Genomic DNA, 20,167 nt, shown 5'->3' with positions numbered 1-20,167 from the left:
ATATAAGTTTTTGTTGTTGTTGTTGTTTGTTTGTTTTTAACTTTTTTTATAACTAGTATTTTGCATTTATTGTACCTGACAGAAAATTGGGTGTAAAAACACTGGTGAAACAAGTGGGCGATACCCCTCAGTGATTGAGTTTGGAAAATATGAGATACAGACCTGGTACTCTTCACCTTACCCACAGGAATATGCAAGGTAACAAGTCATCAAAATCAACATATATTGTTTTGATTTTTTTTCTAATGTGATAATTGTGATTTACTTTCTTACTTTTCTGAATTGTTTGTAACTTACTCATGTAACTTGAAGAGCAGATATGCTTTTGTAATTATAAGGGAGATCAAGGAGTTGTCTTTCTTTTTCTACTAGTTCTAATCAAAGATGCATTAAAAATGCCATTTTTTCCAGTTCTGCTGGAAACATTAACTTTGTAGCATGTATTAGTATTTTCTTTTTAACAACTTCAAACCAGGAATGCCTAACTTGTGGCCATTTAGAGCAGTTAATCTTGTTTGTCATCCAGAAGTTAACTTTCTTCTTTTTTAAGGACCAAGAAATCTGCATATATTAGATAAATAAAGTCAAAGTGAGGCAAGTGTGGCAACAGTGTCCCATTTCTGGCTGCCTGTGCTAGGACACCTCAGTCAGGCAGAGAGCATGAACTAGTATGTGTGCTCAGTAGATTCCTGCTGATTTTGTCATGTACTGAAAAAGCATATTTCATGAATCTGTTGGATATGTGGTACACATGGAAATTTGCAGAACTATATTTTCTTCAAGACATCTACTCCAGCAGGCAACCAAGTTACATGGTCTGTTTCAAAAAGCCTTTGCATGGCATTAATGTAAGCTTCCTTTTCTCTCCTTCCCTCTCGTTCCTAGGTGTTAGCATTGTGGCATAGTGGGAATGAGGGACGTGTTATCAGTTGATAATACAAAAAACAAGGGCTAAAAAAAAAGTGTAAACAGCATGTTTCCTGTTATTACCAATGCCTTTATAGTGTTAATCTTTATCAGTTACTCTTTTAATCCCTCAATTTATATCATATTATGAGAGAGAGATGTGTTACATCAAGCAAATTAATTCCACATACAGGCATGATAATGAATAATTGTTAGTACAAGACAACAATGAGATATCATTTGTAGGAGGCAGTTCTTGGCCCTAACTGCAGTGGGATTACATCATGGAATGAACACTTCAAACTATTTTTATGTTGTTGATAAACTTTTTTAGAATCCTGTAATCATGCAAACCATGGTTATGATCCCAGGATATGCCAGTATCTTCACAGCAGATTGTTTTTCCTCTGCTCTAAAACATTGTGATATAATCCACTGCTCCAATAATTTTAAAATTGAGGTTAATAGCCACAAAACTCATTGGAAAGGAGCAGTTTGTGGTATGTAGAACGCTTGTCAGCATTGTCTGATGTGAGGCATATGTGTTACTTGTATCTTGTCTGAACTGAATCCTCCTTGGAAGAATAGTCATCATCTAGGATGCGTTGTTTCATGGACATAGGTGGAAGGGAGACTTTTCACACATATGGTCTGTTTAGACAGGCTTCTCTGGTTAAGAAATAACGTAGGCAAGGGTGGGGGATTATAATCCTACCACAATTGCTTTCCCATTGAAGTATTAGGAAGATAATTGTTTCCTATATATCTTCCCCATATCCAAAGTAAAGAAAATTAAAAGGAAGGAAATTCTTTGTATTCTGCTGTGTGTCCTCTTTGTCTTTATTGGAAGAAAAAAGATGAAATTTGAGGTATGACTCCAGTGTGCTTGCTTTGATGGAGACCACAGCGAAAACTTTGGAATGTGGGAAGGGGCAAATCACAGGGATTTACCTAAAGTTGTACCACAAAATAGCTGACCACAGTCACACTCTGTTGAATCAGATTCACTGTGATTGAGCTCCTATCTTTTTTTCTAATAGCTAATGTATATGCTTAATAATTCCCTGTAATGTAGTGATACTTTTAATTAATATTATTAAATCTATTTTTTAAACTTAAGCAGCATTTACTCAGGGTACCTTATAATAAACTGGGCAAAGAGGAGCATGTCACTTTGTGATAACTTTTCTTTTTACAGAACTTAATATTTTTAAAAAATGAAATATTTTTCTAATTTTTCTGCAGACTACCAAAGCTTTACCTGTGTGAATTCTGTCTTAAATACATGAAAAGTAAAAACATTTTGTTAAGGCACTCAAAGAAGTGTGGCTGGTTTCATCCTCCAGCCAATGAAATCTACAGAAGAAATGACCTGTCAGTATTTGAGGTAGGTGTATCCAAGTTTAGATTTCTGAAAGTAATTGTTTGGTAGACATTACAGACCAGTTGTAGAACAATAGCATGGAGACTTTAACATACTTAAGCACTTCCTCAGAGATTCTTATTGCATTGCAAAAACAAGCCCATCTTCCCCGTCCCGTTCCACCGTGTCAAATTCTGTCATGACTCTTACTTTCTTTATCTGTAATTCATGAATTACTCAGCCCTTTGAAATGCTTTTATAGCATACATCTTAGAATGGACTGCAATGGATGCTCTTTGACTGGATTGTCTTTTCCTTGTCAGCAGAAGTGCCTTCCATCCTTTCATTTCTAGCAATTTATACATTTTAGGTGTAGAGACACTGTGAAGCATCAAGTAGGTTCTTCCAAGGTATAAAAACAAGCAATGCAGCTTATTACCCACTGTTCTAGAAATACAAATGATAATTAAGTGCTTTTGCCTCCTTCTGGATGTTTGAACATGAAATGTCCTGGTTGGATGATGGAGGTTCAGTCCAACTTTGGCCACAACAAGTTGCCTTCAGTTTTGAAAGTCCAGAGTTGGGCTTGTGGGCACACAGCCCTTTATAAACTAACCTATTTTCATGGGGGACTACTTCCTTAAAAGTATTGGAAAGTTTAAGGATATCTTGAACAGCAGAAATCTTGTATGTCACATACGTTTAATAACTGCAGGCATGCTACACATTAACCTGCATGTGGCTGTTTCTCAAGAGTTGTTACCAGTCACATTAAGAGAACAGACTGTCAGGGTTAGTAGGACTTGTTTTTCAACAGCAAAACAGCTTCAATATTTAGATGGGTATGTTGCCAACTTCTTTTTAATTGTAGGTATTACAGGTTCTACTTGAAACTTGTGTTTACATATTGTATAAATGTCTATTGTGCCTGATAATTGCCATTGTCTGATCAAACAATCGTAGATGCAGTTTTGGAGTCCTTAAATGAAAATCTTGAAGTTTGGTTCATTAACCTATTTGTTTTTATGCTATTAAAGAAAATTAGCTATCTGCATCAAGATTGTTTCCTTCCTGTCTTGAGCAATTTTTCTAAAGAGTGTAGATTTGCTGGCAAAAGACTTAAGTTGTAAACAGGCTTAATTCTTTTTCTATTAAAAACAGAAATTGTCCTGTCAGTCTAGAATAATTAACCTTTTCTCTGTTTAGCAGGTGTTAAGACTTGTGCAGCATACAGCAATAGGCAAATTCTGCTTTCCAGTTTGTTTTATTTTTGTTAGCTACTGCCAACACATGAATAAAAAGTTCTTAAAAAAATAAAGTAAAATACAGCTCTGGGTGGGGAGGAAACCACACACACACACAAAACACATGGAAAACAAGATGCATGTGAAAGGAATGTCCGGACTCTTTCTCCACTGCTCTTACCCCTTTCTCTGAGGTACTTCAATAAGCACCTACATTAAGACTTCTGAAATAGCTGTTCTTATTTCAAAGGTTAGCTTCTATTATTATTCTGATAACTGTAGAAACTTACTCATCGAATCATGTCTTTCCTCATAGGTACTTTAATGAACTTTGTGCATCCATTTTCTGTTTGGCAGGATAAAGGGTTTGTGGTTTCCTTTGTGTTCTCTGTTTTCTAGAGAAATATAAATGACTTTGGCATTTAAGATTTATGTACCCCTGCTCAGAGCATGACTTTGACAGATTTGAGAGAAGGCTTTGACACAGTTTACTACTACATTGTAGCCAAGGAAGTTTGACAGATGCTTCCTTTTGGAGTTTTAGTCTTTTTTTTTTTTCTTCTTTTTCTTTCTACTTCTATTTGAAGCTGATGAACAAGCTGTGTTTGCCTGCCATTTAAGGAGTCTTTTTGCATTTCTCTACAGACGTTCTTGCTGAAAACGATATCTTACATAATTTGGGTTTTCAGACTTGTGGCTTATTCAGTGATGATTTTTACTTGGTTGATGTTCTCCTTAATTTGCATGCTCGCTACTAAACATGAAAAGAAGGAAAAAAATGGACAATGGAGTGAGTTGCATGAGAGCTTAGTGTACTTGATACGTTCTCAAGTGCTATATGAAGTTTATTCTAATGCCTTTATTAGCCGTAGCTGTCCATTAATTGTTCTTTCTTTAATCCAGATAACACAAGTATTATACAGCAGTAACCTTGAAGTCCCTAAATAGATCCAAAAGGTTGGGAGTTTACTCAGTTTTATAACTAGGATTCTAACTAGAAACGAAGTAGAACATGATTTCTTTTTCAGCACTGTGTGCATACCGTTTGGCTGTCTCTGTGAATGAAGTATAAACAATGACTTTATCAAAGAACATCAGTACAAGCAAACCTTTCCATTAAGATTATTTCAAAAAGACTGTTGCCTTTGAACCCTCCCTTTCAGGGAGTGACTAATTGATCGAGGAATTCTGCATGTATGTCTGGCTTTTCTGTAGCTGTCTGCATAACAGCTTGACTCTTTACACTCATAACATACCTAGACTAATTGTAGCACTTAGCCTGAAAATTTACTTCTCTTGCTCAGTAGTGTTTTAGTCTAGCATAGAATTTTTGTCTTGTCTAATTTATTCAAAACGTAGCTATGTTTGATACAAAATCAGCAGCCTGTTCATTGGACTTACACCTTATAGATTCAATGTAATGAGCTTCGTTGTCTTTGATTTTCTTTATTTATTTATTTTTGGTGTGTGTGCTGGACAACGCAGCCTTCTTGCAAATCAGTTTAATGTAACTTTCAATAGCGCATTTTTGTTGTCTGCCAGTCATGTTCATTTTGTCTCAAGAAGTAAGTGAAAGAGGTAAGTCTTACTTGAACAATTAAAAAGTAACTTTGTTTAATAAAACCAGATCCTCAGAGGATACTTACAAATGCAAAGTAATTAGTACTAGTTCAATAATTCTTATCTAACAAGAAGCAGGGGCGTCTTCTCTTGACTTTTTTTTTTTTTTTTTTTTTTTTTGTAATGCTACCTTATTCATGTTTCCTTCTAGGATATGGTTGATACAAGAAGCTGTTTTGTTCTAACATACTGGTGTCTTTGGAAGTAACTGCATCTGTCTTGCTTTCTAGGTTGATGGAAACGTGAGCAAAATTTATTGTCAGAACCTTTGTTTGTTAGCTAAGCTCTTTCTGGACCACAAAACCTTGTATTATGATGTTGAACCATTCCTCTTCTATGTCCTTACAAAAAATGATGAGAAAGGATGCCATTTAGTTGGATATTTCTCAAAGGTAAAGGAAAATATGTATATATTTTAAACATTTGTACTTTCCCACTATCTTTTGTGTCAACAGCAAAGATGATTTTGGTTCAGAAACTTATAATTCTCTTTATGGATCTCAAATGGAATGTACATATTTGTCCCAAATCTACTACTACTATCTTTGAGAAAAAAAAAAAAAGATGCAAGTTGAGAAATTGTATGTGCAATCAGCCATATGCATTGTTATTTTTTTTTGTTGTTGAATGTGTTGTGGTTTATATTGTATAGTTGAAAAATTCAATTTTTTTCCTCCCCATCAGTTTTGCAATAATATACTAAGTCTAACTTCTGAAAGTGCTAAGTATTTGAAATTATGTTCATTTCCATGTGTTTTCATGGCTGCACTGGTAAGCAGTTCAAGCTGTCTATTTAGATATAAACAGTTGGCTGTTTTCATCTTTGTTTCTCTCTTGCATAGAGTCTAATCTAATGAAGCTACTTAGTGCACAGAGCATAAGAACACAAGCCTAACTTTTATGATGGATGTCTCTTTTAGAGTAGATGTCTGTTGCTTGTGGCTTTGCTTGGAATTTTAAAACAGTAGTTGTTGCTGTAGACCAAAAATATTTCTGTGGACTGTCATGACAAATGCTAACAAAAATAATGGTGAAAGATAATCAGATATGCCTGCAACTAGAAAAACATTCAATTGTCTACTTGTCTGTAAGAATTTTGATCAATCGGTATATAGTTACTTAGAAATGCAATACTTGGTGGTCTCTAGCATCACCTCCTCCCTCAGTATGTAATTTCCTTTATTTAAAAAATCATTTATATGAAAATGCTAACTTTAAGAAGTCTAAAAATTACTAAAAATTAAGAGTACCTGCATGCTGCGCAACGTTCTCTTGGGGTTTCTGTCTTCTGAGATGTGGGTCTTGTTGAGATTTGAAAAACAGACTGATAGGCACAATTTACTCCATCTTATGTTAGCTAGAAGTTCTTGTGGAATCCAAACATGTCAACTCATTATTGGCAAGTATTTATCTAATAGGTTTAGATACCGCAGGTGTCCAGATTAATCTCTCCTGATATTTCTTCTGAATGACTATTCAGCAAGGATGCATTTTGTTTCCTCACTCTACCCCTATTGCTTCGGACAGTCTGTTTGTCCATTTTGATGATCACAAATGCTTTCACTACCATAATATAAGAAAAAATGTTCAAGTCATATCCAAATTTCACTTAAGCACTCAATTTGTGTTGTGTCATCCTGTCCCCCCACCCTTTTTTTTCCAAGCGTGTGTTTGTATGTGTGTTCTTGCTGGCAGATGTGCTCTGGCTTTGCTTGCCTGAGTACAAATATGTTGGCAGGATGTGTACTTCATACTAGCTGTGGTCTTGAGAGTTTGGGATCCTGAACAGAGTTTGGAAACCCATGCAGAAAAAAATAATACTTCAGGATTCATTATACCATAGAAAGTAAGAAACCTACAGAAGTACGACATGGTTCTCTATTCTCATGTCTGAAGAAATATTTGGAAACCAGGTTTGTGGTCCTGTCGGTGTCATCACTGATCTGGTGTCATCTTATGTGTGGAAGCTGAAATAATAGGTGGTATTTTAAACTACCAGTGTGCTGGCCCCGACTTCTTGTTGGTTATGCTGACCTGGATATCTTTAGTTGATTTATTTGGTCTTCCTCAAAACTACCTAGTGCTGATTTTTTGTTTTCTCTGTAATCTTTTAAAGATAACAACACTCTAAGGATCTTCCTTTTTATCAGTAAACTCTAAAGGAACTAAAGCCTAAAAGCTGTACTGTTAGAGCAGCTTCCTAGTTAAGGTTCTTCCTTCTGTTGTTTTAAACAGTCAGTATAATATTTGCATCCACTGCCTATGTCATATGAATTCACTTTGTCTGAAAGAGCTCTGAATTTGGAGCGTTCTGCCTTCATTTGGATTCAGGTGAGAAGCTTTGAAAGAGTTAGCATGACTTAGTTTTGTGGATATAGGTTGTTTCCCCCAATATTCATTCAAAGAAGACAAAGGTGGAAACCAGCAAGCAGTCAGTGTAGCAATTGCAGAAAAAGCAACTTCACCATGTGTATGGATGTTATTTTCCTCTTTTATATCCTTGAGAGAAAGGTCAGTGAAGCATGAAAATATCTCCCTTTTCCCTGTTCTCCTCCTTTATTGCACTTAACCTTCATTATGCTGTTTAGACAATGTATTTAATTTTAAAGGTGCTGAGTAGTTAACTAGTAAAAATAAATATTTTGAAGGGTATGTTTGATTGATATTTCCTTCTTATAATTAAATATTAACATTGAATTATTTGACTTTGGTACTGACCCCAGGCATCTGTTCACCTTATTGGGATATTTTAAAAGGATAGTAGTGGCAGGTGCAGGCAATTGCCCACTTCAGCACTGCTTTGACATACTTGATCTGTTTCTCCTTCCCTCAGGAAAAGCTTTGCCAGCAGAAGTACAATGTCTCCTGCATAATGATCATGCCCCAATACCAAAGGCAAGGATTTGGAAGGTTTCTTATTGATTTCAGTAAGTGAAGTGTTTTGTTTACATTTGTGATCCAAGGAGCTGATGGTTATTGTAAAAAATGGTAACATGTAAAACTTTATTTAACTTGCTTTGTTTTTTGTCAATAGATGATGGGATTTCTGTTTATATTTACATAGGATAGAAAAGCTCCCTGAAGTGAATAACTTACTGCTGCTCTGTTATTGTACTCCAGGAAATTGAGAATGGATCTCTCAGCAGTGTAATATTAGCTCACAAAGCTATTACCCCGAATGAATTGTCTAAATTTCTTTCCATTTTGCCTTGCTCATTAGTATAAAAAGAGGCAATTATTTGTGATTAAAGCTTAAGAAGATACTAGTCCAAGGCTTTCTCTACATTCTAATATTTCTAACTTACATCTTCTTTTAGCTAAAGAACTGTTTTTGCTGAAGAATTGCCACATAGAATGTATTTTGTTTTTTGTCTTAAAATGCATGACTTTAACTTAGTGGAAATTGTTACGGAAAAGTGTAGATGTTCATGGTTGTTCTTGCTGATTTATTTTGCTGAGCTGTTGATTTGACTTGTTTGAAAGCTTTAGGAACAATTGTTTAAATATAGATTTGTTAGCCCCCAAACCTTAAAGCTGTAGTGAAACTTCAAACAAAATTATCCAAGGAAATATCTCGGCTTAATGGCCCCAGTATTACTGAATCCAACTTTCTACTATAATTTAAAGGGAGGATGTTAAGGAATTTGTGTGCATTGTCTGCGATTAGAGAAATGGTAAATGTAGTTTTCACTAATACTTGTGATTTTTAAAGTACTTTAGAATTACATGACAGTAGAGATAGTTAAGATAATAGGATTCCTGCCCAGAAGGTGTGTGCAAGAAAATAAAATGCAAATAAAAATACATTGCAGTATAACAGCAGGACAAAGACAATAATTTGTAACTGTAGAATTTTCAGAGCAGCCATAGCCTCATCCATTCTGAGTCTTCAAGTGTGCTCCCCAGCATGACTATGTTAGGGTTAATAAACATACTTAGTATTTCTCTTCGTTCTGTGGCTTTTTAACAGTTTTCACTATACCCCTGTGAGTTAGGTAAGGTTGGTCTTGGACCACTTAATCTACCATTGAAATGCAGCCATCACTGGAGTGGAACACAACAGCTGTTCCATTGTGTGCATTCTGCAGCATTTTAGGAAAGGCAGTGAGAAATACCACATGCTAGAACTGCAGAGTGAATTTAAGCTTGTTACTGAGGCAGAAATTGGTCCTTACCTGAGGATTAGCATCTCCTCATGCAAAAAGAGATAGGGAACTCTTACTGAGCACAAGTGGTAAGTACTTCTAGGTCTTTTCTTTTTGTGCTCCGGTACAAAAAGAAAAAAAAAGTCCAAATCACTCTTAACAAACATCTTTCTGGTTGAGTATTGTCATAGCACTGGAGTTGTGCCTACAAAACTGGTGGCACAGCTCTGAAACCTGTGGATTCCACAGAAAGTTTGGATTCATACGTACTGCGTCACCATGGATCTCCATGCTCTGTTATTATGCCATGTGCTACTTAATCTGGAGAAATAGGTAGTGTGTTCTGTTACCCTTACCTGCCTGTAAAAATCTGGAAGCACATCAGGCTGCTTGAGCTGTTACGATTTCTGTGATGTCTTGCAATGTTATGTAGTGGTATAATTAGGTTGAACCTTGTCTGGTGTTGTCTTTATGCCTTTCGTCTTAGCAAATGTGATCAGATCACAGCTGCAGGCTACAGCTGAATACATGTTGGACGTAGTCCAGAGACTAGTTTTAGCTTCTCCTGTGGCTGAGCAAAAATGCAGTCCAGTCCTTCAGTGCTTTTCCACAGTGCCTTCCCTCTTTTTTTCTGGACAAGAGGTTCCCTTAACTGACTTAACTGAGTCATAGAGCTGCTAGTGGCTGTCTTTTCGTAAGTGTAGAGAGGAAGCAAGTCTTGTTTTCTTCAGTTGCATTTATATCCTTTTGCAGGATTGAGGCTGAATGTCATTGAACAGAGCAGCCATAGCCTCATCCAGATGAATAAACCCAAAATGTATCTCCACCAAAAACAAAAACAAAAACAAAAACAACAACAAAAAAACACCCAAAATCAGTTTTTTTTTTTTATAATTTTACTTTCACCTCTTCTATTGTAGCTGATGTCTAACTGTTGTCTTTTTTTTTGTGCTTCACCCTTCCTGCTCAGTTCTGGTCTTCTGAGAAAACTGTTCTAACGTGCCTGAGAATATGGGATATAGCCAAACCCAGTTATTATTTGAAACTTACACAGATCGAGTTTCAAATACTTAAATAAAAAATTGCTGGTAACTTTATCTTTAACTTTAGATTATCATATTTTCATAAATTTATCAGAAGATAAATTTTATGCTCGAAATGTTAAGTCTTCATTTATCGTGCAAGTAACACATCTAACTTCTGCGTTTTGAATTTTGTGAGGCAGTCACTGAAGCTTGTTGACTTGTTTTAATAACAGTACCTAAAACAAATTTTAGTCTAACATAATAAAAATGTTACTGTTGAGCAAGTAATTTTTCAGAAAGCGATAGCTACAAACCGCAAAGCTCTCAAGAACTTTGTGCAAGCAGTCGACTGCTCATATTACTTTGTATATAGATGTAGACATTTGACAGTTGGAAAGGCTGTAAAGAACACTGCCTTAAGCCACTATGCAACTCCTGCTTTGTCAGCAGTATGGTGAAAATGTAGTTTGTGGTACAAAGCTATCTTTTTTTTTGGTAAGTGAAATGTATTTGTTCTGATTGTGATGCATTCTTTTTTCTTGAACTAATTTCATCTTTGCAGATGAGTCAGTATGGTCTTCCTCTAACTTGCAAGGGAAACATCAATTATTTTGCAAAAAGAAAATAGGTATTTGTCTGTCCCTTGAATTTTCAACTTTTATTTTTTTTTTGGTAATTGTTTTTAAACTTACTTGTATTCAAATAGAAACTGATAATGCTATTTCTTACTCCATAGACACAAACATAAAGATTTTTGTAAGCTCTGTCTATCGCTTCATGAATCTATAATTTCATGGGGAAAAAAAAATTTCTAGGAAGAGTACTTGAACTATTGTGAGATGAGAGTATACTGTGAAATGTCTGAGTTGTCTAGCCTCATTGTTTTCAGCAAACATTTAATATGTAGTGTTTTCTGTATCTAAATTGGTTGTTTAAATAGAAATTTTGTTTTTAAAAATACAATATATGCATTTGTATCTGCTATGTTTTTTAAAGCCTGGCAAGATTTTTTAATTTGTATGGAAGTTACTTGTTTTGACTGTGATAGAAATTTGTTGGGTTGTTAGAAATGGATTTAAAACAAACAAACAAACAAAAAACCCACAAGCTTAATTCTAAATACTTAATACTTTAAACTGTTGATATAACATTGCATGCTTGATATTATGTGATCTTGTTTAATTCCCTTTACTGTAAGATAAAATTAGTTTGACCTACTTCTTTTCTCTAGAATCATGTCTAATTTGAAGACAATAGTCTGCATGAAGTCTATATTTTGTCTACACTGAGTATACTATATTAAATATTCTTTTATAACACTCTGATTACTTCAAATAAGAAAGTAATTTTTATTGGAAGCGTATCTACATATGTGAAAGTATTTCCTGGAAAGGGAGGGGGTCTTAATTTGCTTGTTTTATTTAATACCTTCCTGTCTTTTTTTTTTTTTTTTTTTTTTTTTTTTTACAGGATGGATATTTGTTGCCAAACATTTTTATTTTTTTTTTAGTTTTGTTATTTTTTGTATTCTGTGGGGCTGACTGAATTATGATTGCTGCACTGTACCTGAGGGAGAATAATTAATGGATGAATCTTCTGTAGTTGCTGTAAATTAAGTTTCAGGCAGGTAGCTTGTAGTTTAACTTGATCCAGAAATAAACTGCGAGCAGTAAAATAAAAGAGCAGGCTTTTAATGCATAAGATCCCAATCTGGATTTGTTTCACTTTATATCCGTGTATGAGTCCACATGAAGCAATAACACAGCTATTGCTCCTATCATGAGAATTATGTATACTTGTATTTGGGCAAGTCTTTGTGTGTCTTACATGAGTTCAGCCTACGTTACCGTTGTGGTTTTGGCAGTGCAAGTACTGATACTGCTGTCTAGTTGCTGTCCCTTTCCAAGCGGTCCCTTATTAATTTATTTTTTTTTAATACTTGAGCATATACTTTTTTTTTAATACTTCTCTATGCCAGAAGTTTTTCTTAATTGACTTGAGATCTCAAGAGTCTAAAATCCTTTGTATACTTTTTGTTTCTATATGTTAAGTTGCAGTGCCAAAAAAACGTAGTATTTCTTTATTTTTTGTATCTAATAGATAAAATTCAATATTGCTGGAGTAGAATACTGTGGTATTTCATATTTGTTTAATGAATGTTTTACCTAAGTTTAAAGTAATCTTTGGATGCACGCTTCCTCATTAAACTCAGCTCTTGTTGGTCCCATGTTTTTGCTTACTGGATTGCAGTTTTCATGCTGGAGGACCCAGTGCACTTAATACAACAGCAGTTGGAAGAAAAAAACGCACCTAACAATATTAGGATAAACTTGTCTAAATGTGCAGGCTTGCATGTTGACAGTTCATTTGCATCACAGGAACAGTTGGATTCAATGCCCAGGAGCAAAGTCCTTGATAGCCTTTTGTTATTTATCTTGAGGGTGTTTCTGGTCCAGTTGATTTGTAGCAGTTTCTTCCTCCCTATCAGAATTCCTTCTTTTCATTCGGTTTATCCTCGTGAAATGATTATTCTTGTCTGAGAGAATAAACTTGCTTTAATATTGTAGTGATTCTGCTTGGGTTACATGCATGTTCTTTGTTTTGTGTGTGTTGTTTCATTTTTTTATGTATATTTGTGAAGGTCAGTGCTGACTCTTTGACCTTTTGTACCATTTATTGCATGCAGCTTTAATGCTTCTAAATAAAGTTATTTTTTCATTAGCTTGAGCTAACGCCTGGTTCCCTTCTGGGAGGTTAGGAGTCCATGACAGGGAAAGACCAATTCAAGCCTTGCAATGGAAGAGAAGAAAAACAGAAAAACCCTGCAGAACTTATATTACTTGGTGTTCTGTTCTGGTACAAGAAAAAAGGCTCCATTAATGTCCTTGTTTGCTTGTTTCCCTCAATCTGGTATCTGTTTCTTGATCTAGTATTTTTGGTTTTGTTACATACAAATAGCTGAGTAAATCTCAAGTCCTCACTTGCAGAAGCAGCAAAGTACCAGCAGTAGCAGCACTTGTGGAACAGTAATGTGTATTGCTAGGGAAGGCACATTTCCAAAGGAGGTGAGGAAGAAAAATTTGGCTCTACAAGAGAAAATAGTCTGTTAATGAAAAGAAACTAATCACGTCTTTACTCTTAAATGCTTTTCATGAGTGAACACCAGAGCAATTGATGAAGGAGGTCAGTACCACTGCTCTTGTTTATAAACTGAGAGAGATGTCCACTTTTTTGCTCAAAGCATTTAGGTTTGTGTCAACGTTCATTAGGTTTTTGTACTTCTCAGTAGGAGGTAGCTAAGCAGAGGCCTGCGTATGAGACTTGTTAGAGTGGTGTATCCGTTTGTCATTTACAGCTTTGAAGAACTTGAGTGCAGATCTGGAATTACAGCCTGTTTTTTTGATCTCAGTTCTTCTGTCTTCTCTACTGCGAATTCCTGCAGCAGTTTGGGGGCTTCCATGTGTAAATGCTGAATCAGTGAAATATTCTGGGCTAAAAGGGAGCAAGGACTGATGTCCCTGAAGATGTTTGTTTAAACCCACATCGCTTACTGAGCCTGTATATACGTTCACTGAGAAGTAAGTGATGATGATGAGCTAGTGGATAGACCCCAGGGAATATAGATCCTTTCCTAAAGTGTACTCTTAAATTCTTTTCAGTTTATGCACTTGTTTCAGAAGATTTGCATCTCTGGAAGCGTGAAAGGCCTTCATTGCTTAGGGCTTAGTCATGTAGAAGTGGTGAGCATTGTGGAACCAGTCCAGAAAATTACTTTAAGCACAAAAGGTATCCCAGAAAAATGGACACTTAATGCAAACCTGTCTTGATGATGAAGGAGACAGTGGGTTTACTTCTTTGAGGTGCTTATTGCCGGCAGTTTTGAGACAATTTTGAAATTATCTAAAAACTGCATTGCATGAAACCTAGGATAGTTTTCAAGCATGTGAGTTTAAGGAGATTGGGAGAAGTATGCTCTGTTCTTCTGGTCTTCAGTGCAATTTTCTTCTCCTAGCAAGGTTGGTAAAGAGCTGGTCTAGCCTATAAAAAGTGAGGTTTTCCGTATGTGTTAGCATCAGTAGAGGGGGAGCCTTTGGAAGGGCGACACTTTGTTTCCTGAAGGGCTTTCATTTTTCAGTAGGAAGATAGAATGAGGCAAATGAGCACAGTTAACACAATATGGAAATGTTGTTTCTAAGAATACTTGAACACAGTAAGCAATGCCAGACTATTAAAAGGAACACTAAAAGGGCAAAGGAAAGCACAAGTAATAAAAAGACAGAGTTTTATTCTGAGTTATGAATTCACGTATCTTTGCTGTATGTATATAGCCCTAGCCTGTGGTGTTTGTTTTAATTAGCTGTGTAGACTTAGCTTATAGGAGCAGTTTGAGGGGGTATCGGATTTAAAACTCAGTGTTCAATTGGAAGTGAGGCACAGGACCTGAAGTGACTAACCTTATGTTGTCTATAATTATTCATAAATTAACTTCTGGAAACAAAGCAGGGGGTGGTGGGTGGTGGTGGAATAGTAAAGACGGCTTCTGTAATGAAGCGTATCTATTACCAGAGGTGAGACGTGGTATGTTTGTGTGTGTGACATCTGAGTGCTGGTACCTGCTGAGAACCACTTCTAATACCTGTGCTGCTTAGAGCTCAGTCAAAGCTGCTGTGGGTTGTAAGTGGTTGGATATACTTTTTTGGTATGGTTTATATAGAGTTGATGGTCTAAATCTCTTGACCTTTTTATGGGAAATAGCGCACTGGCCAGAAAGTAGTGTTTGTAAAAAATATTTCAAGAAAATCAGGATTTTTTGAGGATGGGTAGGGAACAATGAACTCCTTCCATAGACACCCCTCAGTATTCTTTTCCAGAGTCTGACATTAAGATGTTTTGTGGTTTGCCATAACAAATACCAAAATGTAGCAGGAATACAATCTATGAATAAATACACCTTTAAAAAAAAAAGTGCACGGTTCTACTTTGCTATGCTCTGTGAACAGAATATAGAGGGGATGTAGTGGGACCATATATCTTAATCAGGAGCATCTTCATGTTCCCTTTATCACATCACAACCCGGAAAGAAAAGTTTTGGTGCTATTGAGGGTGTGGCCAACAACACAGGGTAAGAATGAGAGGCTGAAGGTGGAGAGGAACAGGATATGATTTTTTTTTTAATGAACTTCACTGCAAAAATGTATACTTAAGGTACTCTTAAAAAGTCAACACCACTAATTTAAGGAACTGTATATTACAGACCTGTGTCTATTATTACCTGTGGTGCCTGTGGTGGCCATTCTTTTTTTTTTTTTTTTTTTCCTTTTTCTTCTTTTCTTTTTAAACTACTGACTGATTTGCTTGTGTACCCCAGTACAGAGCACTGTGTCAATCTCTTGGTCATTCTTGTTGGTTTGTTTACAGATGTGTTGTGTCCAAATGAAAGGTTGAATTATCTGCCTGTTTTCTTCAAGAGGGAGCTGAAAGTCTCTGGGAGCTGTGAATTTGTGAGGGAGCCTGAATTCTGCTGCTCATTTTATGTTCTTTTCTTGACAATTGATTATGTTGCTGACCTGAAGGCATGAGTTTGGCCTCCTAAATAACTAATAAGGAACATTCTGTCGAGCTGAGATTTAGATGAGGGGGGAATAAAGATGGATTTTGAATCAAGCTTTGTTGACTTATTCTTGGGATTTCTTGGCATCACTTTTATATAGCTTCAAGACACTGCATTTATCAGAACTGCAAAAGAAATCAGGCATGTCACTTCACATATAAAAGCTAAAACTATTCTTACTGAAGAGCATCTTTATTTCAGATAGCATTGAAAACAGCTAAAAGGCAAGGCCAAACATAGTAGCAATGAAAACAAATGTTTGTTGGACAAAGCTGTCCTTTTAGGGGATGAGTAAACAGGAGAAGCCATCTGCCTGAGACTGTTGGCTGAAAACAGATTTAATTAAATAGTGCATCCTTAATGATCAAGAATTTCTGCTTTTGACTACACAGTGTAGTTCTATTACAGCAGGTCAGTGGACAAAGCAGGTATTTGTTCATGATGTGTTGCCTGTCGCTCTGTTGTTGAGGCACTTCTAGCATCACAGCAAGACATCTTGCCTCAATGAAATAACCTTGTGGCTTTCTTAACAGATGTCTTTCTTTGCTAGTGCCATCGCTTTTATCAGACAGTTCTGCCTTCTTGTAAAGAAATGACTTTTTTGCTTGCTTACCGCTGTTTTGAGTAACAGTAGATATTTAGCAGATTGCCACGTCTTGGACTTAGCTTTTTGAAGTGTACTGTAATAGATTTTTGTACTTTGTAGACAATGTGTGTTTTTTTTATCATGTGATTTCTGCATCTTCTGGCTAACTAGGTATGACCATGAGATTCCTTAACAGCCTTCATAATCTGTTGGTTTGTTGTTCTAAATCTTAATTGGTTAATGTCTTGCTCGACAGAATGCGCCAGTATAGCAAACAAACAACGAAGTTTTGCAGCCCATGTAAGACAAAAATGCACTTTTCATGTTTTTGTTTTACAAAATGCCTGTGTTACGAACACTTAGCTGAACAAATATAGTATTTGTAGTGATTTGTTCTTTTCTCTTTGTCCAGGTGTGTCTTTTCAGTAGTGACTCTCCATTTCACTTTTCCCATTGCTCTAGTATTATGAGTCAATTTTTTGTAGTTAAGAATAAAAGAATGATAGAAAAAGATTTCGGGCTGTGGCACTTGGTCATCTACTCTAAAAACTGTTTAAAAACCATCCCTGATACAGTTCTGGTCCAGGACATCTGTCACTTTCCAAGCTGACAGCAATTTTCATGAGCTGTAAGTCTGAGAGTTATGTTAACTACCAGGTTAGGTGCAGACATTTGTTCTCTTTTAGAGAGTTAAAGATTAATGGTATGGTTGCCATACATTTGGCTGGCCTCGTTGCCATGAAAAGGTTCTTGTTACGTTGGGCATAGCTTGCTAGGGTTCATCTGCCTATCTTGTCAATTGAAATCTTGTTCTGTTAGTATGTAGAGAAGGCAAATGTAGAATTATCTAATGGGCAAATTTAATTTTTTAAAATACTTTTCATAGGCTCTTCCTGTTAACACCAGAAGATAATGGCAGTTGTTAAAAGAAATTTGTTCAACAGTTAGTTAGTTGTATAAACCACTTTCCATTCAGTCTCACTTATTTAAATTTACATCTTAAAATTATTTAATAAATTGGTGATTTAATAAAACGTTGCATATAAAATTGAGATCAGTCCTACCTTATTAGTTACCTTCTAAACTACTTAACCTAGTGACAAATTTCTTCATCAGATTGGTGGTCAGGACTGATGCCCTCTGTGCATGCAAGTCTTCCTTTTTAAGGGTACTTCAGTTTCTTTTCTCTTTTGCTCATGCTTTCACTCCACTTTTAAGTAGTCCACTTTGTACACAGAATGTTCATTCAATGGATTTACTGGCAACTGGCACAGATAAAATAAGTGTTAGCCAATTAGTTTGCTCAAAGGGTGCCTTTTGTTGGTCTGACTGTAATGCAGTCATCTTTACCTTTCCTTCACTTCATGAAGGGAATTTGTTTAGCCCTAACCTCTTCTGTGAAGCTTTCTGTAAAGGAACTAAAGGTTTTCGGCCCCCTGTGTTGAGTTTACTCGAGGATGTGGAAAGGAATGAGAGCTGGCATTATTTCTTACAACAATAATGAGAGAATCTTTTGGCTTCCTCTGTTCATCACGAAGAAAGCTTTTCTTCAACCAGACAAAGAAGAAAAGAGAATGTAGCAGGTTGTTTCACGGATCTGAGCATCTCAAGTTACAGCTAGTCTTTTTTTTTTTTTTTTTTTTTTTAAGTGTTTGTGTGGATCTTGGTCTTGGGGTCTTTTGAAGCTGCCTCAAAAGTGATTTCAAAGAGGGTACTAACACCTATTTAAGATCCTCTGTCCTTGACCTTCCTCCCGTTTACATAGATAAGAACAGACCAGAGGCACACAGAATAGTTATGGAAAAAATATAACATGAATTACAGTTTTAGGGATCTTAGGTCTTAATAAGCTCACACTTTCACCTTACCTATTTCTGCCTTTTACTCATGGTCACACCTCTGAACTAGGAATGCTGAGCTGACCTAATTGCATTGAGCTGTCTTTTCTGAATACTCAGCTGTTGTGATTTTTCTGACCACCTTTCTGAACCTGTCTTCAGCTTAATATAATTTCAAAACGAAATATTTGTTATTTTATGAGACAAGAGGAGGTCTCTAATGATAACTTGAAATGCTGGTTTGAGGGAGATCTTTATTTTAGACACTGGTATATTATAAATGCAGTTACACTGTTCCTTCAGATCTCTGGTTTGATACTGAACATTGCATGAAAAATTATATGTTCTTCCTTTCCATATTAAGGGACTTAGTTTACTTGGTTATGTTTCAAAGAAAACAAAGTTAAATGGAAAAGTGGTTGATTCCATCTGAGTCTGGTAATTCATTTGTGGGGGTTGGCCTTCAAAGAGACTGAGAAGAACTCAGAACATGCAAAGGCAAACAGTTCACTGGCTGCTTCTTTTGTCCTGGATGGATTTTTCACAAATACATATTTTTCTGACAAAAATATTAACAACATATACATAAATAGGGGTTGAGCGATGCTGATTACATAAGGGCAATCTTTTAAGCAAATGCTATTGCTTTTAAGACTCTTTCAGAAAGACTTCATTTTATGACTAAGGCCCTCCATCTGAGAAGTAAATCTTAAACTGTTTGCAACTTTTGGCAGCAGTTGGACTTTTTTTTTTATTGCAGATATTTTTTCTGCTCAAGGTTTTCAGCCCTGCATTGGCATCTTTAATGTCTGTATCTGGAAAGCTTTCATAAGTAACTTGATTGTTTCTTCTGTGGTGTTGGAATACTTTCTATGCTGCTGGTGGAAGTATATGTAAACTTCTATATTGTGATGTGCATTCATAACTATGGACCTGCAATTGACGGTTTTAAGTTGTGGTCTACCTTGACTTCAGCAAGGCTTTTGACACTGTCTCCCACAGCATTCTCCTCAAGAAACTGGCTGCTCTTGGCTTGGACTGGCGCACGCTTCGTTGGGTTAGAAACTGGCTGGATAGCCGGGCCCAAAGAGTCGTGGTGAATGGAGTCAAGTCCAGTTGGAGGCCAGTCACTAGTGGTGTCCCCCAGGGCTCGGTGCTGGGGCCAGTTCTCTGTAATATCTTCATCGATGATCTGGACGAGGGCATTGAGTGCACCCTCAGTAAGTTTGCAGATGACACCAAGTTAGGTGCGTGTGTCGATCTGCTTGAGGGTAGGAAAGCTCTGCAGGAGGATCTGGATAGGCTGCACCGATGGGCTGAGGTCAACTGCATGAAGTTCAACAAGGCCAAGTGCCGGGTCCTGCGCCTGGGATGCAATAACCCCAAGCAGAGCTACAGGCTGGGAGAGGAATGGTTGGAGAGCTGCCAGGCAGAGAAGGACCTGGGAGTGATGGTGGATAGTTGGCTGAATATGAGCCAGCAGTGTGCTCAGGTGGCCAAGAAGGCCAACAGCATCCTGGCTTGTATCAGGAACAGTGTGACCAGCAGGGCTAGGGAGGTGATCGTCCCCCTGTACTCAGCTCTTGAGTACTGTGTTCAGTTTTGGGCCCCTCGCTACAAGAAGGACATCGAGGTGCTTGAGCAGGTCCCGAGAAGGGCGATGAAGCTGGTGAGGGGCCTGGAGAACAAGTCCTACGAGGAGCGGCTGAGGGAGCTGGGCTTGTTCAGCCTGGAGAAGAGGAGGCTCAGGGGCGACCTTATCGCTCTTTACAGATACCTTAAAGGAGGCTGTAGCGAGGTGGGGGTTGGTCTGTTCTCCCACGTGCCT

The 20,167-nt window shown here is 36.8% G+C and overlaps 1 protein-coding gene across 4 annotated transcripts in view; it reads left to right on the top strand.

The window, feature by feature from the left end:
* Nucleotides 1-20,167, top strand: part of KAT6B (lysine acetyltransferase 6B) — a 106,241-nt gene that overhangs the window by 65,133 nt on the left and 20,941 nt on the right. For 3 of the 4 annotated variants that reach the window (XM_084290548.1, XM_084290547.1, XM_084290546.1), the window contains exons 8-11: nucleotides 83-198; nucleotides 2,152-2,293; nucleotides 5,364-5,525; nucleotides 7,967-8,060. In XM_084290548.1, the coding sequence (XP_084146674.1) occupies nucleotides 83-198; nucleotides 2,152-2,293; nucleotides 5,364-5,525; nucleotides 7,967-8,060 (514 nt within the window). The remainder of the gene's footprint in view (nucleotides 1-82; nucleotides 199-2,151; nucleotides 2,294-5,363; nucleotides 5,526-7,966; nucleotides 8,061-20,167) is intronic. The other variant, XM_084290549.1, reaches the window with a different exon arrangement.

Source organism: Netta rufina, assembly GCF_964035555.1.
Source record: "Netta rufina genome assembly, chromosome: 7".
In the NCBI taxonomy this organism is placed as follows: domain Eukaryota; kingdom Metazoa; phylum Chordata; class Aves; order Anseriformes; family Anatidae; genus Netta; species Netta rufina.
The sequence above is the reverse complement of the archived record's forward strand: the minus strand, read 5'-3'. Positions and strand labels throughout refer to the sequence as shown.